Genomic DNA, 21,217 nt, shown 5'->3' with positions numbered 1-21,217 from the left:
ATTTTAAAAATAATATTTAAAAAATCAATACTTTGAAAAGTAAACACATAAAATATAAAATAATAAATAATATATTTATTATATATTTATATATAATATAGTATTATATTGCAGTGTATATATATTATAAGTATATATTTATATTTTAAAACATAAAAAATAATACATTGAAATTAAATTTTTAAGCAGAAGGTGTACGGTGCCAGCGGGACGATGCTGAACGGACACCCCTGGGGAACGCAGTCCCGCCGTGGGTTACAGGGGGGCGGCCGGCGGGGACTCTCAGGTGGGTCCGGGCCCCGCTCTTTGCAGTCCTCACAGCACCATCACCGCTTTTGGCCCCGGCCCCGCGCGGCATCGCCCTTTTAACGCGGGCGGAGGGCGGGCCGGCCCCTCCCTCCCTCCCTCTCTCCCTCCCTCTCCCCGTTCCTCCCCCCTCTCCCCCCTCCCTCCCTTCCTTCCCCACCTCGGGCGCCCCCTGGAGGCGGCGCGCGCTCGCGGGCGCGCCCCCGCCTCCTCCTCCCCTCCCCTCCCTTTCCCTCGCGCCGCCGGTGCGGGGCGTGCGCGCGCGCGCGGCGGCGGCGGGGGCGCGCGCGGCGGGCGGCGTTCCGTCGGGGCCCCGCGCCCCGTCCCATTCATGCGGGGCAGCGGCGGCGGCGGCGGCGCGAGCGAGGCGGGCGCGGAGCCCCGGGCGGCGGCGGCGGAGGTGGCGGTGGGGAGGGGAGGCGGGCGCGGAGGAGGAGGAGGAGGAGGAGGAGGGGACGGAGGAGAAGGAGGAGGCGGCGGCGGAGGAGAAGGCGGCGGCGGCCCGGCGGGCGGCTCGGTGTGGAATGCAATTATGGCTGGCACGGCGGAGGCGAGCGGGGACCGGAGCCGTGAGTAAACCGGGGTTGCAACTTTCGGGCGCGGCGCGCGATTGTGTCCGATCGGTGGGTTTGCTGAAAAAATAACGCAGATTTGGCTTTTATTGCCACCCCCAAAAAATTTTGGCTTTATCTCGCCATCGCTGGCCCGGGCAGGGCACGGCGGCCCCGTCGGGGGGCGCGGAGGGGCCGCGGCGGCCGGGCCGGGCAGAGCTGGGCTGGGCCGGGCAGGGCCGCGCTGCTGCCTCCCGGGGCCAGCCCGCATTGCGCCCCGCGGCCCCGGGAGCCGCCTCCCGCCGGGGGACAAAAACCCCGCCGGGACCGAGTCTCTTTCTTTACCCGCCCCACGCCCCGCGTGGGTCCCGCGGCGGGGCGCCCGGGACCGGGCAGGTGCGGGCTGGACGGGGTGGGGGCCCCCTCCGTGCTCGGAGCTGGTGGGGCTGGGGCGGTACCGCGGGGTCCCGGGGGTCCCTCCCTGCCCAGTGTAGCTGCGGGGCTCGGCCACCTCCCTGCCCGCTGCAGCCCGCCCGGCCCGGCTCCCGGCGGGGCTCGCTGCCCCGGCCCCGCCGCCCCGCTGCCCGCCCGGGTCCGGCACTGCTGGGGACGTGAACGGGGCTCAGCCTTCCCCGGACTCGCCGCCTCGGATTCCGCATCTTCCCTGCCCTGCAACCCGCATCGTGCTGCCCCACATCCCCGCTCTCATCCTTGTGTCCGCGCAGCCCCGTGTCCGCGCTGCCATCTCCGCATCGCGCTGCCCCACATTCATCGCCGCTGCCCTTCCCGCATTGTGCTGCCCCACATCCATTCACGCATTCTCGCTGCTTCTCATCCCCGCATCCCGGCGGGGCGCGGTGAGCGGCATCCGGGCTGAACTCGCCCCGGAGCCCGTAGCGCCGCCGTTCCCTCCGCGCTCCCCGTTCCCTGGCCACTAGCGGAAGGGATGCCGGGGGTGCCCTGCGAGCTGGGATGGGATATGATGGAATGGGGTGGGATGGCCGCCGTCACCCTCGTTATGATTGTTACTATTGTGATCGCGCTGTAGTTTGGCAGCGCAGCGCTGGGCACCTCCGAGCGAGGCGTGGGAGGCTGCGGTACCTGTGTGCGGGGCTGCGCGCCGGTGCGCGCCTCCCGCCGCCGGGATGAACGTGGAAGGTGGCGAATAAAGCCGGCTGCGCGCTCGGTGTCCCTTAGCCCTTTCCCATTTATGCCCAGCGAACACGCACGCCAGCTCCGGCGTACGATCGGGGAGGGATTTGCAAAATTTCTGTGGCATGCTGAAATAAATCCCGAAATCCCGCAATCCCTTCTCCTCCCTTATCTTCCTTGCGGGAAAATTCTTCCTTCTGCCCCTGGCCGAGCGCCGGGGTGGGGGGAGCCAGGGAAGGGGGGCTGGTGTGTAAACAGGGCTTAACATGAAGGTCACTGGTTAAAGAGGAGACGGATGGGAGAGAAAAGACAGGCATTAACCTCACTTGTTAGCTCCCTCCTGCCTCCTGCTTGGGGAGGACAAAACAAAAGCAGAACCTGCTAACGGGGGGATGAATATTCATAATCCTTCTCGTGTGCTTCGGGACACGGAGGGGAGAAAAGTTGGGCAGATGAGCTGCCTCCCGAAGCTGCTTTTCCTTCAAGTTGCGAGAAAATCCCTTTTTGCTGAGCGAGAGCTGTGTCGGGGGGAATTACCAGCCTTTTGCTGGATTTCTTCTTTTCATTTTTCATTTTTTCATTTCTTTTGTGTGCGGCTGCAAGAAGAAAAAAAAGGAAAAAAAAAAAAGAGGAGCTGAGGCTATTGACTACATCAAAGGTTATCCATTTGAAAACACCATTTTCCTCTGAACAGCGGCTAATTGCTTCCTGAACAATCCCAGGGTCTTTTGTATATACTCAGTGGGTAAAATGAGTGACTCGATGTCTCTCTCTCAAGACACTGGTGACCGAACAGGGCGGAAAGGTGGAGAAGCCAAGGAAAAGCAGTGGGGCAGAAGCCTCTGGGAGGATGCATGGATAATTTCTTAAGTGGCTGCAAGGAGGGAAGGTTTTTTTTTCTACCCGCTCACTGCCGTGCGATCTGCTTGTGCCAGTGGATGCCGGTGCCGGCAGCGGTGTGGCGACACGGGGCCGTAAGGAAGGCTGGTAAGGAAGTTTGGATTCAAAATACCCGATCATGTGTGTGATTTGGTGCTTCCCATCCGCCCGCGGCTTTGGCTGCCGATGCCGTTCCTCCGAGAGCGGCAAGCCTGGATGCGCTCGCAGCTCCCGAGGGTCTGCGGGGACGCAGCGCCGGGGGCTGGCTGGCTCCTGCTCTCTTGCGTGGCTGGGCTTTCTGCAGCTGCTACCCCTGAAGATTAAAGTTTTAGCGACGTTGCTTTTGTTAGCACGGTGATAGCGGCATCGGTTAGAGTTTTCCCCTCTTGGCTTGTTTTTTTTTTTTTTTTTTTAATAGAAGCATCGGATTTGGAGCAGAGCAGAGGCATCCGCCTTCGTGCATGCTGAGGCTGTGCACGGAGCTGCGGAGCAGAGCCCTTGTGCTCCGTGACACAAAACCCTCTTCTCGAGCTAGGCAGTGCCCTGCGAGAGAGAAACAAACTCCTCTGAACTCCGTTGGAGACGGGGCCGAGGGCCATGTCGGCGGCTCCCGGCGAGCTCTGTTTCACCCGAGCTCTGCGCAGCCGAAATGGAAGAGGGTAATAAAGCGGCGCTGCTGCGTTCTGGCAGGGCTGCCTCCCCTTCTCCATGGCGGCAGCAGCCGGGGCTGGCCCCTGCCCTGCTCCCCGGTGTGTCACACCGGGCCGTTTATTTCGGTGGGTACGCTGCGTTTGACATCTGCTGAACAAAGGGAAGGATCCGGCCCTAGGATCGGATTTAAAGAAGGGAACTTGTCCGTGTTTTATTTTCTAGGCTGAGTGGGGGTCAGGGCCTTTGTTGCTGCCAGCCTTGCTCCTGGCTGTAGCACTAACTGCTGTCGAGAGCCGGGCTCAGCCGTGAGCTGGGCATTTCGGAGCAGGAATGCCTGGTGCTGCCGTGCTGGCACTGCCGCCTGCCTGCAGACCGGGGGGAGCCTTGCCTGCAGCATCGGGCTTCTGCTGAGTCCCACGGGGCTTTGTTGTGAGACCGCCTTTCTGTGCAGGGTGTTTCCAGTGCTTTAGTCGTTTGTGTTTGCCAAGAAGGAGTCAGTCATGGCTTTTGGCACCTCCATAGAAGGAAGAGGAACCTTGGAAGGGCCTGGATAGCAGAGGTGCTGCCATCCCTGTGTGCAATAGCGGGAGGGTGGGCATGGGTCACCCCGATTCCCATATGCCATCTTCACTGCCTGCAAGCTTGGATTTTGCATCGATCTAAGCTGATGGGATGTATGTGTTGGGACATTGGTTTGGTGCTGTGGTCCATCAATGTCTCTTCCAGGTTGTGTCCTTATGTAGTTGTGTGCTATATGGAAGAAACCAGTGGGCAGGGGACTTCTGGCCAGTGTTTGAGTGATGAGTGGCTTGGCGGTGTGCCATGTGTGTGGAGGAAGGCCCAAGGGCAGGGAATCGTGGCTGATGTGGAGCTTGATTCAGCATGGACCACAACCCCTTACCTCTCCTGAGTAGGTATCAGAGCCCTTTTTCCCAGCAAGGTGCAGAGTGCTGTGGCTCTGTGCAAAATGAGGAGTGTTTGCCACCATCCAGTGCTGAGGTGGCTGGTTTGGCATTAGACTGGAGACAACCAGCTGCTTCTCTGTCTGGAGCCCTGGTCATTGCTATGGGGAACATCCCACTACAAATATATGGTACTTTGTGAGAACATGTATGTTCTGACATTGTCTCTGACCCACAGCCTCAGTCATGCCTCTCTTATTCCTGCCCAGGATGCAGCATGGGAGCTGTGTAGGTACCCCAACATGGTCCTCCGGCTACACTTGGAAGTCAAGTTTGAGCAAACATCTTGTCCATCATGGAGGAAAAAAAACTCCAACCAATAAGTTTTGATGGTTTCAGTGCCAGGCATGGGCAGTCCTGGCTCTTCTCCCCTGCACTCGGCATGTGGTGTAGCCAAAATACACATCTTCCCACGGGTTCATCAGAGTGTGGCTGGGCATGGGAAGGTGTCCTTGTTTGCCTTGCTTCCCTGAGCATTCCGCATCTGTGGCTGCCTCCAGCCCTTGCTCCAGGGGGAAGCCACCATTTAAAAACCTGAATGAAAAACATTTCAAAGTTTATTTTCCCTTTAGCTAAGGCTTGGCACACCTTTTTGTTGCTGGTATGCTGAGAGGTTTGAGTCTGGAGAAAAACTCCATATCCAGATTGCCAGGCTCACATTCCACAAACACTTTTGCTCCTTTCTCCTCTGAAGTTGCCTTGTGTGGTGCAAGGTGGACTATTTTGGGTGACTTCTCTATCCCCTCAGTGTGGGATGTCTTGGTGTGATGGGGGACAAATTTAACTCTGCCCTGTGGGCTATTCTGTGCTGGTCTGTGTGTGGGGGCTGAGACCCTTGTGAGCTGCCTGAACCACAAAGGAGATTTTTTTATTGCTGGGGTCAACTCAGGGCCTGGTGTGAACCAGGGTGCAATATCCTCTTTGCTCCTTGAGCTGAGATTGTGAGGGATTTTGCTGGAGAAAGTGCCCGGGGTGACAACATGCCAGGGGTGCCAGGGTCAGGCTGCATGGGTCTGGGTGATCTGCTCTGTGGGGACTATCTCCTCCTCATTTCTCCTCCTCCTTACTGGCAGCCTGTGGATCAGTCCCGGGGCTCAGTGCCCACCTGCCCATCTCGAACGTCCCGCAATCTGCTGTCCAACTTGGCACAGAGACCCGGGAGCGCTGGTAATCCAATTTGGGCAGTTTAGCTGCACTTTGCTCTCCGTGCTGCTGGCCGGAGCTCGGGAGCTTTAATCCGGCTAATGACCCCGGCTTGAGTAACCACGACCATTTGCTTGATCCAGTTTTCCTTTCTGTCGCGGTGGAGGACAGAGGCTGAGGCTGTTTCCGAGTCCTGTCTGTGGTATCCGTGACAATTTCCAGGTGTAGGTATGTGTAGGGACCAGAGGGTGAGGGGAGCGTGGAGGGCCACTGCAATCCCCACTTTCCCTTTGAGAGATTTCTCCTTCCCCCTTCCCACTTTCCTTCTGCTCTCCCTCTTTTTTGGGTAAAGATAAGCCCTTCTTCCGGAGTTATTTTGTGACATACTATTATTTTCAGAAAGGCGAAGCCAAGAAAAATAGAAACCTCTCTCTTCCTTGGATTGCCTACTGTTTAATGTACAAAATATAGGGGTGGTAATTGCGTTAAAACATACATAATTATACTGGAGGGAGAAAAAAAAGTTCTTGCTAATTGCACAGGTGTTTTGAACTGATAGATGTTGAGCGATTTGTGTTTTCTTGGGATTTTGGAGGAGCAGAGCTACGGTCCAGCATGTGAGGGGTTAGGAGCAGGGCTAGTTTCCCACAATTATTGGGAAGCTGGGATGCTCCAAACCCCTCTGGAGTAGTGTCAGGTGTGTCTGGGGCCCGATCCTTTGAGGATCTACACCCATCCAGGCAAGTCTTGATGTCATTGTAGGAGCCCTGCGAGTCCCTTTGCTTTACGTGCTTAGTTAAACAACTCCTTGCATGTCAAAATACTCAGGCTCTCCCGCAGAAGTAAATTCCTGGCAACAGGAGAGGCAGATTCCTGTGTTAGGGGATGAAATTTCCTGCGTGATGTAGACCCACATCCAAGGGCTGTTCCCCCACTTTAACACTGTGTAGGCACAACTGGGTGCTTCTGGCGGCTGATCCTTTGGGCAGGGCGGGAGGAAGGATGGTCACACACGTTTCGGATGGCACGATGTGGAAAACCACATTTCCTTCTGTGAATGCCGACCCCGTCAGAGCTGCCGATAACATCGCAGGTAATTATAATGGCAGTAAATTGTTTGCTTTGTGCATGCGGCCCGGCTTTGTGTACGGGCGGCTGCTTCGCTCTTCCTGTGCAGACTGTTAGTTTCAACAGGGGAAGAGGAAAACCCAAAAATATTTTAGGAGGAGTTTAAAAATAATCTTGGAGCCTTGGCTGGTGGGCAGGATGTTTCGCAGAATCGTGTTCCCCGCTGGTCCACGTCCAGACCTGTGGCCCTCGGAAGGCTTGACTGGATAGTGTTAAGTCCTGTCTTGTCATTTTGGCCAGCCTGAGGGCTTGCTGTCGGGCTCTGGGAGCTGGAGGGAGCCAGGAGTCGGCCCTGGGATTTGAGTTTTGGGCTGGGTGGGTCTGTCTGCCCTCTAGCAGAGCAGTGTCAGAGATGGGGCATGAGCCCGAGCTTATAGCTGCCGAGGCCTTTGTAAAACATTTAAATCTATTCCCCAGTGTCACACTCCCTCCACCCCCATCTGCTTCTCCATGGTTTTTATTCCTAGAAGTGTTGGCATGCTGGCAGAGTCCCTGCCTGCCCGCTGCTTATCTCCGTGTCCGGCTCCTGGATGGCTGTTTCCTTTCTGGAGTCAAGGGGGGCTCTCCCGTCTCTGGCGGGACCAGAATCAGCCTGATGAGCCCTGCTGAAGTCAAGAACCTGTTTTTCAGGCTGATGTCATCGGGAAGAAATGGGGGAGGAGGAAGGCAGGAAGGCAGTGCTGTTTCCGAAGGAGAGCCGCCGCTGAGCCCCATGACGCCGCCAGCAGCCCTGGCTTCCAGCAGCCCCGGCTTCCACCGCCACCCGCTATTATTCCTTATCAGCTCGGCGGAGGTGCCCGCGGGCCTGCCGGCACACGTGGGACGGGTCCTGCTCTGCACGGCCTCGTGCCTGTGGGGGCGAGAGGTGGGAGGGAGGGATGTGACCGTGCCAGGGCAGCGTGTCAGCTCGCAGCCAAGTGAGATATCTTTTGTCCCGCTGGGTGTGCCCTGTATAGCCCCCTGGCCCGCTGTGGGGTGATGGCACTTTGCTGGAGCTGCCATCCAGCCGCCTTCTTTACCAGAAGGTGGATTTTTTTGGCTTGGACAGTCCTCCCAGCACAAGTGGGCAGCTACCTCCTCTGTTTTGTGCTGAAGGAACAGATCCATTATGCTCGTGCCTGTTGGAGTCTCAGCCCCTTGTGCACGGTGTCAGGTGATAGCAGCACACCTCGGTCCAGCGTGGGTTGGGGCTGCAACCAGGATCTGCAGGGAGAGGAGCAGCCTTGCTCTGCTCTCCCTCCCAGCCAGCATCTCTTGAGCTGCATGTACACTTTGACATGTGCTCTGCCCAGGCTGGGTGGTGAGACCCCCTTGCTGTGGGTGGTGGGGTGGGGATGTGCCAGGGTGGGGGTTGTGCTGGCACTGTCCATCGGAGAGCAGAGTGCGGGCACAGCCCTGGTGCCTCCCTGTTTGTATCAGATACCCTTTGCCCTCTGTGCTGCGAATGAAGCCCCTGATGGACTCTGGGAGCAGTTTCCCCTGCAGTGGTGTTGCTGTGGGGGGACTTTTGGGCTCTTCCCCTTCTCTGCCAAGAGAGGCTGCACTAGCTCTCTGGCTGTCTCACTTCTCCTGGGTCAGCTCCACCTTGGGCAAATAAAACAAGGGGCCGTGCTGAGCTGGGATCTCCACAGGGGAAGCAGAGCCAGGACCTGAGTCATTTCCAGCTGTAGTGCTTGGGGCAGCATGAGTGGGACGGCAGAGAGGGAAGGGTGGGAGGTTGAGGGGGGAAGGAAAGGCACATATGGCTTGGGAAACCTCGATTGGAGAAGTTTTGTGGTCTGTTTGGTCTGTTTGAATCAGAACTAACTGTGGTGGCAGTTGTGCTCAGCTTGCCACAGGACAGCACGAATGCTGGTGTCAGCACGGGGCCGGGCGGAAGCATGGGAATTTCAGCTCAGCAGGGATTAAACCAGCCCCAGAATGACCTCCCTTTACGGGGAGCAGAGGGTGTCCAGCAACCAGGAATGCTCCTGTGGCAGTGCTTCATTGCAAAGCGGGAGCTCTCCAGATTCCCACTGAGGTTCCAGGGAAGAGCAGCTCTCTCAAGGGCTTTGTGCAGGCTGGTAGGAGGTGCAGAGGTGTGCGCTTGTGTTGGAGAGGGGAAAACCCAGCTTGGAGAGCTGGGCTGGAAGAGGTGCGTTGATCTGGGGAGCGTTGATCTGAGGTGTGTTGATCATCAGCTTGTGTTTGTGGCTGCCATGGCCCAGTGAGGGATGTGGAGCAGGAGGTTTGGGAGTGAAAAGTGATGTGTTATGCCACAGGGAGTGAAATCAGAAAAGGTAAGGATGCTGATGGTGAGAGGACTTCTCATTGAACTTCTCTGCTGGCTGTTGGGAAACCTGGCTTGTGCGTGACCTTCTGGTTCTCTGCAGGTCTAACTGGACCATGATGACCTCTGCCAGCAGGGCTTTTTTCTGGACATTTATATGGGGCAGTGAACTGATGGGATGTGAGAACCAGGGTCTGAGAGTGCATGGACCAAAGCCAAAGTGGAAGGTGGCCTTCAGGGCACTTGATCTGGACTTCTTTGCACTGAAGCAGAGGGCAAAATGTTGTTAATTGGTCCTGGCTGAGGTGGCAAAACACATCAGTCTGAGGTTTGAAGCCTTGAGTGAGTGTTGATAGTAGGAAGCCACAGTGCCATGTGTGTCCCAGTGCCTTGGATTGGGGTCTGCAGCGTGATGAGAGGTAGAGGGATTTGGAATGAGGTGTTGTACTCTGTGTATGCTGATGGACAAACTTCCTGAAGCAGCATGAGGAGGCAGCAGGCTGTGTCTTGTGCGGATGGCCACCCTGTGGTGCATTGGTCTCCATCCCAGGCATCAGTTGATCCAGGTCTTTATATTCCTCCCTTGGCTGCAGGAGCACAAGGAAAGGGTGGGGTGCACTCTCCTGGAAGTACACAACCAGCATGTGGGCTGCATATGGAAAGCCCCTCAGAAGCCCTCATAGGGTCTCTATATGAACTGTAATACCCAAAAGAGTTGTGGGAATAAGGCAGAGGACAGCCATTGGTTCTCACTTTCATCATAGCTAGATGGAGTTGGGAAATATGTGTAAGGTCTGGCAAGACCTGCTGAGGCTATCCTTGTGTGCCTCTCTGCCTTGGGATGCTGTAGTTGTGGGCAGCCTGCATTTCCATATTGGAACTGCTTGTGAGTGCTTTTTGGAAGGGCTCTCTGCAGGGCAGCATGCAGTCTCTTGATGGTAGGAGCACGTGGTGGCTCCAGAGCTGTTCTCCTTGGTCTGACGTGACTTCTTGCAGAGGACTGGAGAAGGGGAATTGTGCGCTTGAAAAATGCTCTTTAATTTCCTCACTGCTTGTTCTTTTATGATCCTTTCAGCTGAGGGTCAAGCTTCATGAGCCCTTGGGCAGTAGATGGCTCCTTCTGCTTGTCATGTTTCTCAAGACAAAAGAGGTTGAATTCCTCACCCAGAAGATCCTTGCAGGGCAGGAGCAGAAGCTGCTGTGCCCATATTCGCTGCAGTGACAGGGCAGGACGGAGTCCTCAGCCCCTGCCTGTGGGGGAAAACTGAAGATCCTAAAGATATTCCTGATTGAGTGATAGCAATGGAGATTGCAGCACTGGGACAGCTTCAAAGCCTGTAATTGATTTCATCAGGGTGTGGTTTGAGCCAGGGATAAGATTCATAATGATTTAACTGCTGGTTAAGGAGAGACCCCAGACAAATAGTTTTCAATGGCTGTGTATGGTGAAGGAAGGAGTTAAAGTTTAGCCCCGTTGCAGAGATTGCGTATATAGTGCAGCTCTAACTCTACCACCACCAGGCTTTCCTCATTGTTGCAAGGCTTTTCCTGGGCAGATGAACCTAAAAATACACCAGCTGTATGGTGAGGCTGCCTCTCCTGTGGCCTGCAGGCTTTTCTCTCCCCTAGATAGTTTCCCCTCTCTCCCCTTTGCTAATTACTGGCAGCTCAAAGGTGGTCCCTTCTCGACTGTTTCTTATTGCTGAGAGCAGCAAGTGCCTTGGAGAGATTACAGCTAAAGGCCCATTAGATGCCATTGCCCCTTTCTGGGGTCGGTTTTGGGGTCTGGGGTTTTCAATCCCATGCCTTCTCTCTTCCAGCCTCCCTTGCAAAGTTCAAGGCTGTAAAGCTCTAGGGGTGGTTTTCAGGGAGCCAACCCGTGGGATCTTGCTGATACAGTAGCAGGGATGACAAGGCGGGTCTGTGAGTGCACCTCTGTGCTTGTCTGCATGTTTTCAAGGCTGTCTCCGGGTATTCCCACGAGGGCTGCTGCTGTGTAGGCTAATGCCAACGACTCGGCATCGTCAGTACTTTGGACTTGCTGCCTGGATGAGTGGAGAGCTGGTCCTTAATGCTCTGTCCAGTCTTTGCCTTTTAAGGTTACTTTTTCCATCTCAGTACTCCTGCTTTGTGCTATCAAAAGTGATGATTATTTTCCCAAAGCATGAACTCTCATCCCAAACCCAAGGTTTTGGGCATACTGCAGGACCAGGAAGCTCTCAGCCTTGGAGGATGAGTGCTGCTGCCCCTTGCCACCTCTTCAGCAGCCAGCGAGTGGGGCACAGGTGTCTGTGGGGCATCTCCCTGGCTTGTTGCTGAAAGGCTTTTTGGAAGCTAGGGCGTGTGAGTGTTGACTGCAGTGAGGTGGGCAGCCTTATCCAAGCCATGCAGCAGCTGTGACCATCTCAACGTGGCCACTTCGAGGTGAAACCGTGAGCAAATGTCCTTTGCAGTGTGGGATGAAAGGGGCTGGGGTGGATTGGGCTCTTGTGCTGGCTTTGTTTCTGATGGTAGGTTTCCTGCTATAAATATATGTGTGTGTGTGTGTATATATATGTGTGTGTGTGTGTGTGTGTGCATGGAAAACAAAACACGAGCCTGTGGTGCTGTCTCGCCGGCAGTGTGGCCCCGCTGTGGGGTGAGCCCTGCGGATGCTCAGCCCTGCAGGATGCTTTGCACTGCATCACTTGCTGCCCAGGCAGCCTAGCAGGGTGTATTTTTGGTCCTACCCTCCTGGTTGGCACGCATGCATCTGGGCTGGGGTGTATTATTTTATTGCAGCCTGTTTCAGGGCAGGGCTCGGCTCCAGGGTGTCTGCCCGCCCAGGGTTTTCTGTGCCTTTGGACTGCAGTGGAGGTGTGTGTGGTGCAGGTCTCACTTCCCAGTGGTGCTCCTGTCGTGGCCCTAGACTGTGTCCTCCCTGGGGTAAGGTGCTGCTTTAGTGCAGCCCCCGGGGGTTTGGGTGTTGTGTGGTTTCAAGAGCGTGCCAGCAGAGGAGCTGTCCTGCCCTTAGCTGTACCGTGACCTCCCCATGGGGCTTGGAGGCTGTGTGGCAGCAGGGAAATGCCCTTTGGCCGCTGCTCCCGCTGGCAGGGAGCTGGGGCTGTGCATGGTCTGGTGCAGGGCTCCCTGCTGTCTCCACCGTGCTGGGCTTGAGCCTTGCTTTAATTCGATCCAAATTTCAGGAACCCATATCATCTCAAATCTCAAAGAAAGCAGACAAACTTTTGGGTGCAAATTCGTACAGTTTTATTTTCAGTAATCGCTGCTGATGGTTTTAAGCAGGACTGGACAAAACCACCACTGGTGTCAGGTCACTAGGACGAGATGTTGCTGCTGTAATATATTTAGGAGCAGAAATCTCAGAGGAGCTCTGCAGAGTGTCATCTCTCGGCTCGCCCCAGCTCTGCCTCACTTTGCTCTCGTTCCAGCTTCTGAGTTGCAGTTCCCTACATTAATTTGGGAATCTCCTGTTGGGCTTTTTAGCCCTGCTTTGTGGCAGCAGCTCGACCTCTAGTTCTCTCACCCACTTCCTAAAATAGAAGCAATGAATCATAGAAACGCACCAAGAAAGCAAGTTCCCTGTCCTGCTCTCTCACCATGGCAGGATGATGCTCCAGCAGGCATCCCCACACTGCACCAATCTCCCACTGCCAGCTCCACTGCCTTCCCTGCTCCTTCTCTCTGCGGTGTGAGTTTGCTGTTGGTGGTGATCTCCCTGACAGGCAGCTGGACATACTGTTCCTGGAGGGGCTCAGCACACGGGAGCAGTGGCTTGGTGAGAACTGTGCCAGTTTCTTGGGGTGGGAAACTGCCCTCTGGCAGTTCCTTCTGTCAAGAAACTGCACTGCCTGCTGCTGCTGGGCTAGTGGCTTTCTGAGCTAACGAGTGGGTTTGTGCCGACAGCGCCGCTTGGTTTCACACCTCAGGGTGGTTTGGGACTAATAAGCTCTGATCTGGGGTGTTCTTGGTTATGCTCTTACAACAACCTCAGAAAAATGAAGATACTGGGCAGTGTGGGTGTCCTCTGGGAGCACGTCTTGCCCTGGAGGTGTTGTGACTACCTGCTCTTTGCTGGGAGGCTTCCAGAGTTGGACAAGTTGTTAGGAATGGGGGATTAGGACCATGGGGATGACTTCCAGGGCTGGTGCTTTGATTGTCTCCATAGCCTTGGAGCTTTGTGGCACCTGGCTTTGGTTTCAGTGTTGTTCATTTGCTGTTACCCAAATATCCCTTGGAGGTGGATGTGTTGGAGCGTGGAAGGGAGCAGAGTGGGGAGTGTATGGGCAGAGGAGAGCTGGTGGAGATGGCAGATCTGCCAAGGGGGTTTGGAAGTGATGTGGAAACTTTGCTTAAGTGTTGGGGGCCCAGTGTAGCTGGCAGAGCTGCAGGGGTGGCCAAGGCTGGGCTTGTCCTTGGGGGTCTCATGTTTGTTGGGAGCAGGAAAAGGGGAAAAAAAAGGCTCTCCCTTCTCTAAGACCTCTCCATGTCTGGCTATGTGTCTTGAGAAGGGAGCAGCAGAATTGAAGGATGCTGTTTGGGATGTTGGGGTACCTGTATGGCCCAGCTGCTGGCCTGCTGATGATGCAGCCCCTCAGGGTTTGCATGTGGCCTGGCTGGTGGGTCCCAGAGCCCTGCCAAGAGCAGGCTGCCGAGGCTGGGGCAGCCCATCAGCCCGATGCAGCCCTGCTGATATGGCGTGTGCAGCTGCCCTCTGACATCTGCCCTGCCGGGTCTAGGATGCTGGCAGAGCTGCCAGTCACTGCAGGCCATATTTCCTACCTGTGCCACTCCCTACTGGAGATCCTCTGGAAGGTTATCCTGGGCTGAGTCAGAGATGGATGATAAGGAGAGGGAGGAGAGAGGGAGGCTTTCCTTCTCCACTCCCTTTTGAAAGCGGCTTATCTGCAGTGGCTGGGGAACTGAGCTGATGTTCTGTCCACGGACCTTGGGAACAATGATCCCACCCTGGGTGGATGGGTTGAGATGGTAGGATGGGCCGTGTGCTGGCACAGGGGTTTGCACAACCCCGTGTTAGTCCAGGGGTGCCTCTGCCTGTGCAGGGAAGGTGGATGGAGAAGACAGGGTGGGGCTGTAAAGAAGGGGCTGGGGAGAGCAGAGCTGTGTGTTGGCTTCCTGTGGCTATCTCCTCCCCACTGCCGTGATGCAAAGGTCACATTGGTTTGGGATATTTGGCTGGCTCCCTGCTGCTTTTCTGCTCCATGTTGGTGAGCCCCAGCTGTGGCACAGCAGGAGGCAGAGCTCTCCATCCTCCCTGCATGTGCCCCCTCATTCCTCTGGAGCCTCTCAAACCTGATGGCTGGCCCTGTGTTTCGTAATGCACAGAAATGCCAGAGGGACGTGCTTCTCCTTGCCATGCCTGCTTGCTCCCTCCAATCCCTCCTGCCCATGGCCCTCCTGGGGTTTGTCAGGCAAGCAGGTGGCAGGGATGGTGGGCAGCATACCAGGGCTCTCTCCTCTCTCAGCTCCTTTAAAAGGTGCTTTTGAGATCCTCCTTTGTGCAGGGGCTTGGGTTGTGCTTGCTGCTAACTGGGATTTTTCATCTGCTCCCAGCTCTGTGGTGGAGTGGGGCAGGGGCAGCAGGCCAGGAGCTCCTCTCGAGGCTTGTTAGCAACCATCCCTGGCTAACACCTTAGTGCTGCTGCTGGTCTTAAAGGCAGGTCAGGGCCAGCTGTGCCCCGCTGGGGTGTTTGTGTGTGGTAGGTGTACCGGAGCACATCAGTGGGCGTTGGCTGTCGGCATGCTCAAGCAGCTGCTGCTCTTCACAAGGGGGTTTGGGTGGGGGTTAGGGTAGAGTGACCCCCATTTGAGGGGCTACACTGGCTGGTGGGGCTGGTGGTTGAGTCTGGGTTGGTGATACCAAGTGCATGGCAGCTCCTTGGTTGAGACGTGCTGTGCACAGTGGTGTGTGACCAGGCAGGGTTGTCCTCGGCATCATGCAGGTTTCCTTCGTCCCTGCGCTGGGGATGTGTCTTTCTGGAGCAGGAGGTGGTGGGGGATGTTTTGGTAGGCTGCCTGCTAGAAAAGTGTGAAGCATCAGAGTCTTTGCTGGGTGGGGGGGAAAAGGCTTGACACTGTGCAGGAAAGCCTCCTAACCCTACTTTTCTTGTCTTTCTCCCTCTAGGGCTGACCGGACTGGCCGTGCCCACGATACCCTGAATGCCGAGCGCAGTGGAAGCAGAGGAGACTGTGTCCTGTTAGCTCCTCCTCCCTCCCTCATCCCCTTAGTTTGGGTTTGTTTCTATTTATTTTGTGGCTGGGTTTGGGTATGGCCTTGGCTGGATGTGAGGCTGCTGCAATGTGGCTCATTTGGCTCAAGCACCACTTGTCCATCCACATTTGGACCTTGCTGCTCTTGGGGAGCACCTGGCTACCGCTGGCGGAAGGCAGCCCCAAGTCTCCCTTTAGGACTTTCCCGGTTACAGACTGGAGCTTGACGCACTTGGTGGTCCACAACAAAACCGGGGAGGTCTATGTGGGGGCTGTCAATCGGATCTACAAGCTCTCCAATAACCTCACGCTCCTGAGGACCCACGTGACGGGGCCCGTGGAGGACAATGAGAAGTGTTACCCTCCGCCCAGCGTTCAGTCCTGCCCACATGGGCTGGTTACCACCAACAATGTGAACAAACTGCTGCTGGTGGACTACTCGGGGAATCGGCTGATCGCCTGCGGCAGTGCCTCCCAGGGTATTTGCCAGTTCCTGCGGCTGGACGACCTCTTCAAGTTGGGTGAGCCCCACCACCGCAAGGAGCACTACCTCTCCAGCGTCAACGAGTCGGGCACCATGTCTGGGGTCATCATCGAGGTGCTGAATGGGCAGAACAAGCTCTTCATTGGGACGCCTATTGATGGGAAGTCAGAGTACTTCCCCACCCTCTCCAGCCGCAAGCTGATGGCCAATGAGGAGAACGCGGAGATGTTTGGCTTTGTCTACCAGGATGAGTTTGTCTCCTCGCAGCTCAAAATCCCCTCGGATACACTCTCCAAGTTCCCCACCTTTGACATCTACTACATCTACAGCTTCAGCAGCGAGCAGTTTGTTTACTACCTGACCCTGCAGCTGGACACCCAGCTCACCTCTCCCGACTCCACTGGGGAGCAGTTTTTCACCTCCAAGATCGTCCGCCTCTGTGTGGATGATCCCAAGTTCTACTCCTACGTGGAGTTCCCCATCGGCTGCGTGCAGGACGGCATCGAGTACCGCCTGATCCAGGACGCCTATCTGACCAAGCCTGGCAAGGCTTTGGCCAAATACCTGGGCATCTCAGAGCAGGAGGATATCCTCTTCACCATCTTCTCCCAGGGCCAGAAAAACAGGGTTAAGCCTCCCAAGGAGTCTGTGCTCTGCCTCTTCACGTTGAAGAAGATCAAGGATAAGATCAAGGAGCGTATCCAGTCGTGCTACAGAGGGGAAGGGAAACTCTCACTGCCCTGGCTCTTGAATAAGGAGCTGGGCTGCATCAACTCGGTAAGTCCCTGCTTGTCGCTAGTCAAGCCAGGCTGTTTCTGGTTCCTGGTGGTGCTATCTGGCTGGACCCTTCACAGTGACCTGACCTGAGCTGTATTTTCCCAGTGGGAGGACTGGTGCCATTGGAGCAAGGTGCTCCGTTTGCCTGGTAGAATTCCTTGTGGAGATCACAGCTTCATGGTGGGGCAGCTGTCTGGATTTGGGCTGCATTCGGTGCCCATGAAGACTCCCAAGCAAGGGGCCTCATGCCGATGCAGGTGCCTGCTTTGGCTGGTGTCCCTTCCCTGTGGATTTGGGGAGTGAGAGTCAGTTGGGCTGGGAGGGTGGAATGCTCAGTCCTTAGGGCATCTGCTGCAGCTCCACTGTGGAGTCCCTTGCAGGTGCCACACGTGGAATTTTGAGCATCATGTCACCTGGGGCTTGCCAAGCAGGAGGTGTTGGAGGCAGTAGGATTTGGGGGACAGAGAGTGCAGACCTGATGGAGAGCAATGGAGAGGCTGGCAGTCCCAGCAGAAGCTGGTCACACGTTCAGCATGTAGGGACCACATCCTCTCTGTGGGGTGCTGGAGAAGAGGACAGAGGGCACAAGGCGCTGTCAGTGAGGTGAGTTTTGAGTGGCCAGTGCAAACTGTCATCCAGAGGCGCAGGAGGTGAGTGCTGGTATCCTAGAGCAGTGATTTCCACCTGAGGAAGCACTTCCCTCTGTCCCCAGAGAGGTGTCTTCCTGCCTGGTGCTCACCTGAGCACCTCTAGTCCCTGCTGGTGGCTCAACTGCTCTGTGGGACTTATGAGCTGTGGGGGGCAGGGGACCTCCCTGCTTGGCTTTCCGAGTTTGTTTTCTAGTTGAACTGTTACTGTTACTGGATTTTTTTCCCAGGCAGTGTTATAATCTAGGAGTGGTTGCTGGAGACTACAGCTCCAGGTAACAGGGAGGTCATACACTGGATATCACCAGGCTGGGCTGTGTAGTCCCCAGGCAGGGTCAGATACCTGGCTGAGGCAGGTTTTAGGGTACCAGTGTGTGTGTTTGGGAGGGTCTGCTGGAAGTCCTGACACACCTGCTGTTGCCCACCTCCCCCAAGCCCCATTGCTGGTGCTTGGCACCCATCACCAAGCCCCCAGCCCTGCTCAAGCAGGGTTTTGGGTGGAGGCAGGTGGGCAGGGGGTCCCTGTGGAGCAGCCCTGCCTTCTCTCCCACTGTCCTCCCCGCAGCTCTGGAGGAGACAGCTAACAGCTGCCTGACAAAGTAAAGGGTTTGCTGTCAAGAGCGCTGGGCCTGCAAATCAGATTTTGGCTTTGAACTAATTCAATTTTGCTGGAAAATGATGAAATCGTTACACTGCTGCCTGTTGGGTCGCGCAGCTGCTGGCTCCGGCAGCGGAGTTGTTCGCTGCTTCCTCCTGCACTCCTGGCTCACCAATGCCATGTCCCCTGGGTTTGGGGAGGGGTCTCTGCCCCCCTGCATTTTGGAGGTAGTTCTAAGCTTGGAGAGTCCTGGGATTGCTACCTGGTGGCCAGTTCCTGTGAGCAGGTGGATCTCAAGGTGCTCTCTGGGTCCTGCAGATGTGTGGCTCTTGTGGGGTGGAAGGATGTGTGCCATGATGCAGGTGTTTCTACCTTCGTATGGGGTGGGTTGGAGAGTGCTACCCTCCCCCAGGGGATCCAGGCAGTGTTTTCTGTCCCTGTCCTTCTCTGGCTGACAGGCTGAGCTGCGAAAGACATGACTGGATCATGAGTCAAGCCCTCAGCTTGCTGAGCACAAGCCAAAACAGACCCCTTGGAGCATGTTACCTCTTTCTAGCAGGAATTTCTGTGCCCCTAATAAAATAAAGCCACCTCTAGGGTGGGTGATGACAGTGATGGATCTCTTGGTGGTGAGTGCTGGCCAGAAAATAAAGGCCATGTTGTTTTTTAAGTTTTGAGGAGGCAGAATGCAATTGCTCAAGTCAGTAGTTGCTTGGGAATTACACCCCATCCCTATGGAAAGTGTGCAAGGAGCTCTCTTGCTCCGCTCCTTCATGGTTTATGCTGGAGGAAGTTTTGCCAGCATTGCACTCGCGGTCCTTGAGCAGCACAGGGCCAAGGGATGCTCATCCCTGGTGCTACAGGGTAGCTCTGACTCTCCAGAGTTGGTGTTGGAGCCAGGAAGAGAGGCTGCCAGGCTTGGCAGATAGCTCAGGAGATGTTAGTGGTTCCTCTCCGGCGCTGGCGAGAGGAGCGAATTCCTGCCTCCCATTTCTCTCTCTCTCCTTCTGGGATCCAGTGATACGGCAGCAGGAAGGGCAGTGAGCTGGCTCAGGAGCAAGACCCCTCATGCTGGTGTATTCAGACCTGAGCGTGGACTCGGGTATGGAGCAGGGTCACCTTGTGGAACCACCCTCTCCATTCCTCTGCACCAGCCTCGCTGACTAAATCACCCCTGAACCCCTCCAGAGGCTCTGCTGCTCAGTGTGTTTCACTGAGAGGGGTTTGGTGTTGTGTGAAAAGAGCCAGACTCTTTTCTTCCCCTGTGCAATGCAGGGCTAGGGTGTCTGTGTGCCTATGGCCAGATGTGCTCAGTGCACCTGCCCATTGCACCCATCCCCAGACTGGGGGGATGATGGTCTGGTGTAGCAGGGCTGGGAAAGGGCGCTGGGCTGGAGCTGGAGTGCAGATGTAGCAGAGAGCTATTTAGGGTTCTTGGAGTCCTTGACTCCTGGGCTGACAGTGTGGGCAGAGCCAGTGCCTGGAGCACGCAGGATGTGGGCATCAGTTTTCCCTGGGCTGCCCCAGGGAGAAAATGAGTTTTGACTCCTCAGTGGCATTTGCTGCCCAGCTTGCTGGCACAGGGCAATGGCTGGTGACAAACAGGCCTAAAAGCGGGCTGGGATAAGCCAAATCCTTTCCGGGGCAGCCAGAAAAATGCAGGTGGTAACAAACTGTACCACACTGGGATTATTCCCGAGCAACGAATTATGCACAAAAAGCCTGGTATCCCAGCCTGGCACTTGGTACCGGCCTCCTGCAACCTCCTCCGCCTCCTGCAACCTCCTCCCTGGCTCCTTGCATCCCCCCTCATCCTCCATTGCAGCCCCTGGAGGGGCACAGGGGGATGAGCTGAGCCTATAATGGTGCTAACTGGTGAATTACTGGCTAATTAATAATGCTGAGTGATGCGAGCCTTGCCGTGCTGTCTGCTCCCTCATTGCTTTCATAAGTGGGCTTGAAGGGAGGCAATGAGACAAGGCATGTCAAGGAGACACCCGCTACTGCTCGCTCGGTGTTGTGGGCCTGCTTTCCCCCTCCTTCAGGCCCCTTTCCCCAGGAAATCCAAATTTCCTGACCCTATTCTGGGGAGACAGGTTAGTGCTGGGAGAGAGAAGATTGCTGTGCTGTGCAGGTGGTGCCTGGGTTGTCTGGAGTCCAGGGGCAACTGAGAGGGGTGCCAAAGGAAAGCACAGAGAAAAGGAAAAACTAAAAAAAACCACACCAAAACCACCAAAACAAACAGCTCCCCCTTGCAATGGGCTGAGGCCGTGATCCCTGCAAACACCCCTGCAAATGCACGAGCAAGCAGACCCCGATGCCTCCTGCGGATCCCAGCATCCGCAGGCAGAAACGCTGCAAGGTCACTGGCCCTCGCGTGCCGTGGTGCGTGTCGGTCCCTGCCGGCGCTGGCCGGGGACAGCTGTCCCGCTGTCCTTCCATCCTTCCATCCCTCCGCCTCGACTGTCCCTGCAGCCCACATCTGCCAGGGAAGTCGGTGGGTGCCATAACCCCGGTACTGCTGCCCTTGGCCCGACCTCGCTGTGCCGCCTGTGCTTCCCTAACGAGGCAGTTTGCTGTTAATGAGCTAATTGTCGGCGTAATTATTTATCGAGGTGGTGGCGGCGTGGCGGCGGGCGCTCCTCGGTCCCGGAGCGCAGCTGTATTTGTCATTTCCCAGAGAGTATGTTGAGACAAAGCAGAGAGCAGTAAACACCGTAAACATCTCTCCTCTTGCATATTCAGCAGCCGAGGGGTTGAGGAAGCTGCAGATTGAGCTCGGAGAGAGCAAAACCTGCACCCAGGGGTGCCAGGGCTTCAATACATTCACAGCATTGCCCTTAACCCCTCTGCTACTGTAGATGGCTGGGTGGAAGGTGCTGGGGTTTATTTGGGCCGTTGGGGACAGTTTTTTCCTCAGCAAAGCACCTGAGGGATCCCTGGTGTTGGATAGGAACCGTGTATTGGCTGAAGCATCTCTGGCATTTCAATTCGTGATTGGGAAGATAATTCTCTCTTATCTGCTGTTTTAAAATTCCTAGCCTGGTTATGCAGAAGAGGATGCATAAGTGTATGTTGGCCAATGGATAGAAAAGGGAAAGGCTGGGAATCAGAGGGTGGGTGGAGAGGTCCTGATTCCCCTTCCCTCCTTTTCCCGTGGTTGCAGAGATGCATGGTGCCCCATGTTCCTGTTTTGGGGGTCCCTGGATCTCTCGTACCTGGCTGTAGGAGTTCCCCAGTTCAGTGACGGATGAGCAGCAGTCAGGCAGAGAAGGGAGTTGATCTTTGTACATTAACTCAGTATCCAGGAAAACCAGAAGTTAGAGTAACTGAGGAAGCAACCCAACATCCCCAGACCGCCCAGGGAGGCTGAACGTGACCAGCTGGCGTCGTTCCCTGTCCTCCCCTGCTGGAAGGCTGGCCTGGCACTGAGTTCCCA

The 21,217-nt window shown here is 55.9% G+C and overlaps 1 protein-coding gene across 1 annotated transcript in view; it reads left to right on the top strand.

Annotated features, from left to right (window-relative positions):
* Nucleotides 1–723: 723 nt before the first annotated feature.
* The window catches only part of PLXNA1 (plexin A1), a 119,586-nt gene continuing 99,092 nt past the window's right edge, over nt 724–21,217 (top strand). The window contains exons 1-2 of the mRNA XM_051788910.1: nt 724–875; nt 15,187–16,533. Coding sequence (XP_051644870.1) covers nt 15,331–16,533 — 1,203 coding nt within the window. The 5' untranslated portion in view covers nt 724–875; nt 15,187–15,330. The remainder of the gene's footprint in view (nt 876–15,186; nt 16,534–21,217) is intronic.

Source organism: Manacus candei, unplaced genomic scaffold (genome assembly GCF_025592945.1).
Source record: "Manacus candei isolate 608988 ecotype Guabito, Panama unplaced genomic scaffold, ASM2559294v1 h1tg000025l, whole genome shotgun sequence".
Taxonomy (NCBI): Eukaryota; Metazoa; Chordata; class Aves; order Passeriformes; family Pipridae; genus Manacus; species Manacus candei.
This window is presented reverse-complemented; position numbering and strand designations above follow the sequence as displayed.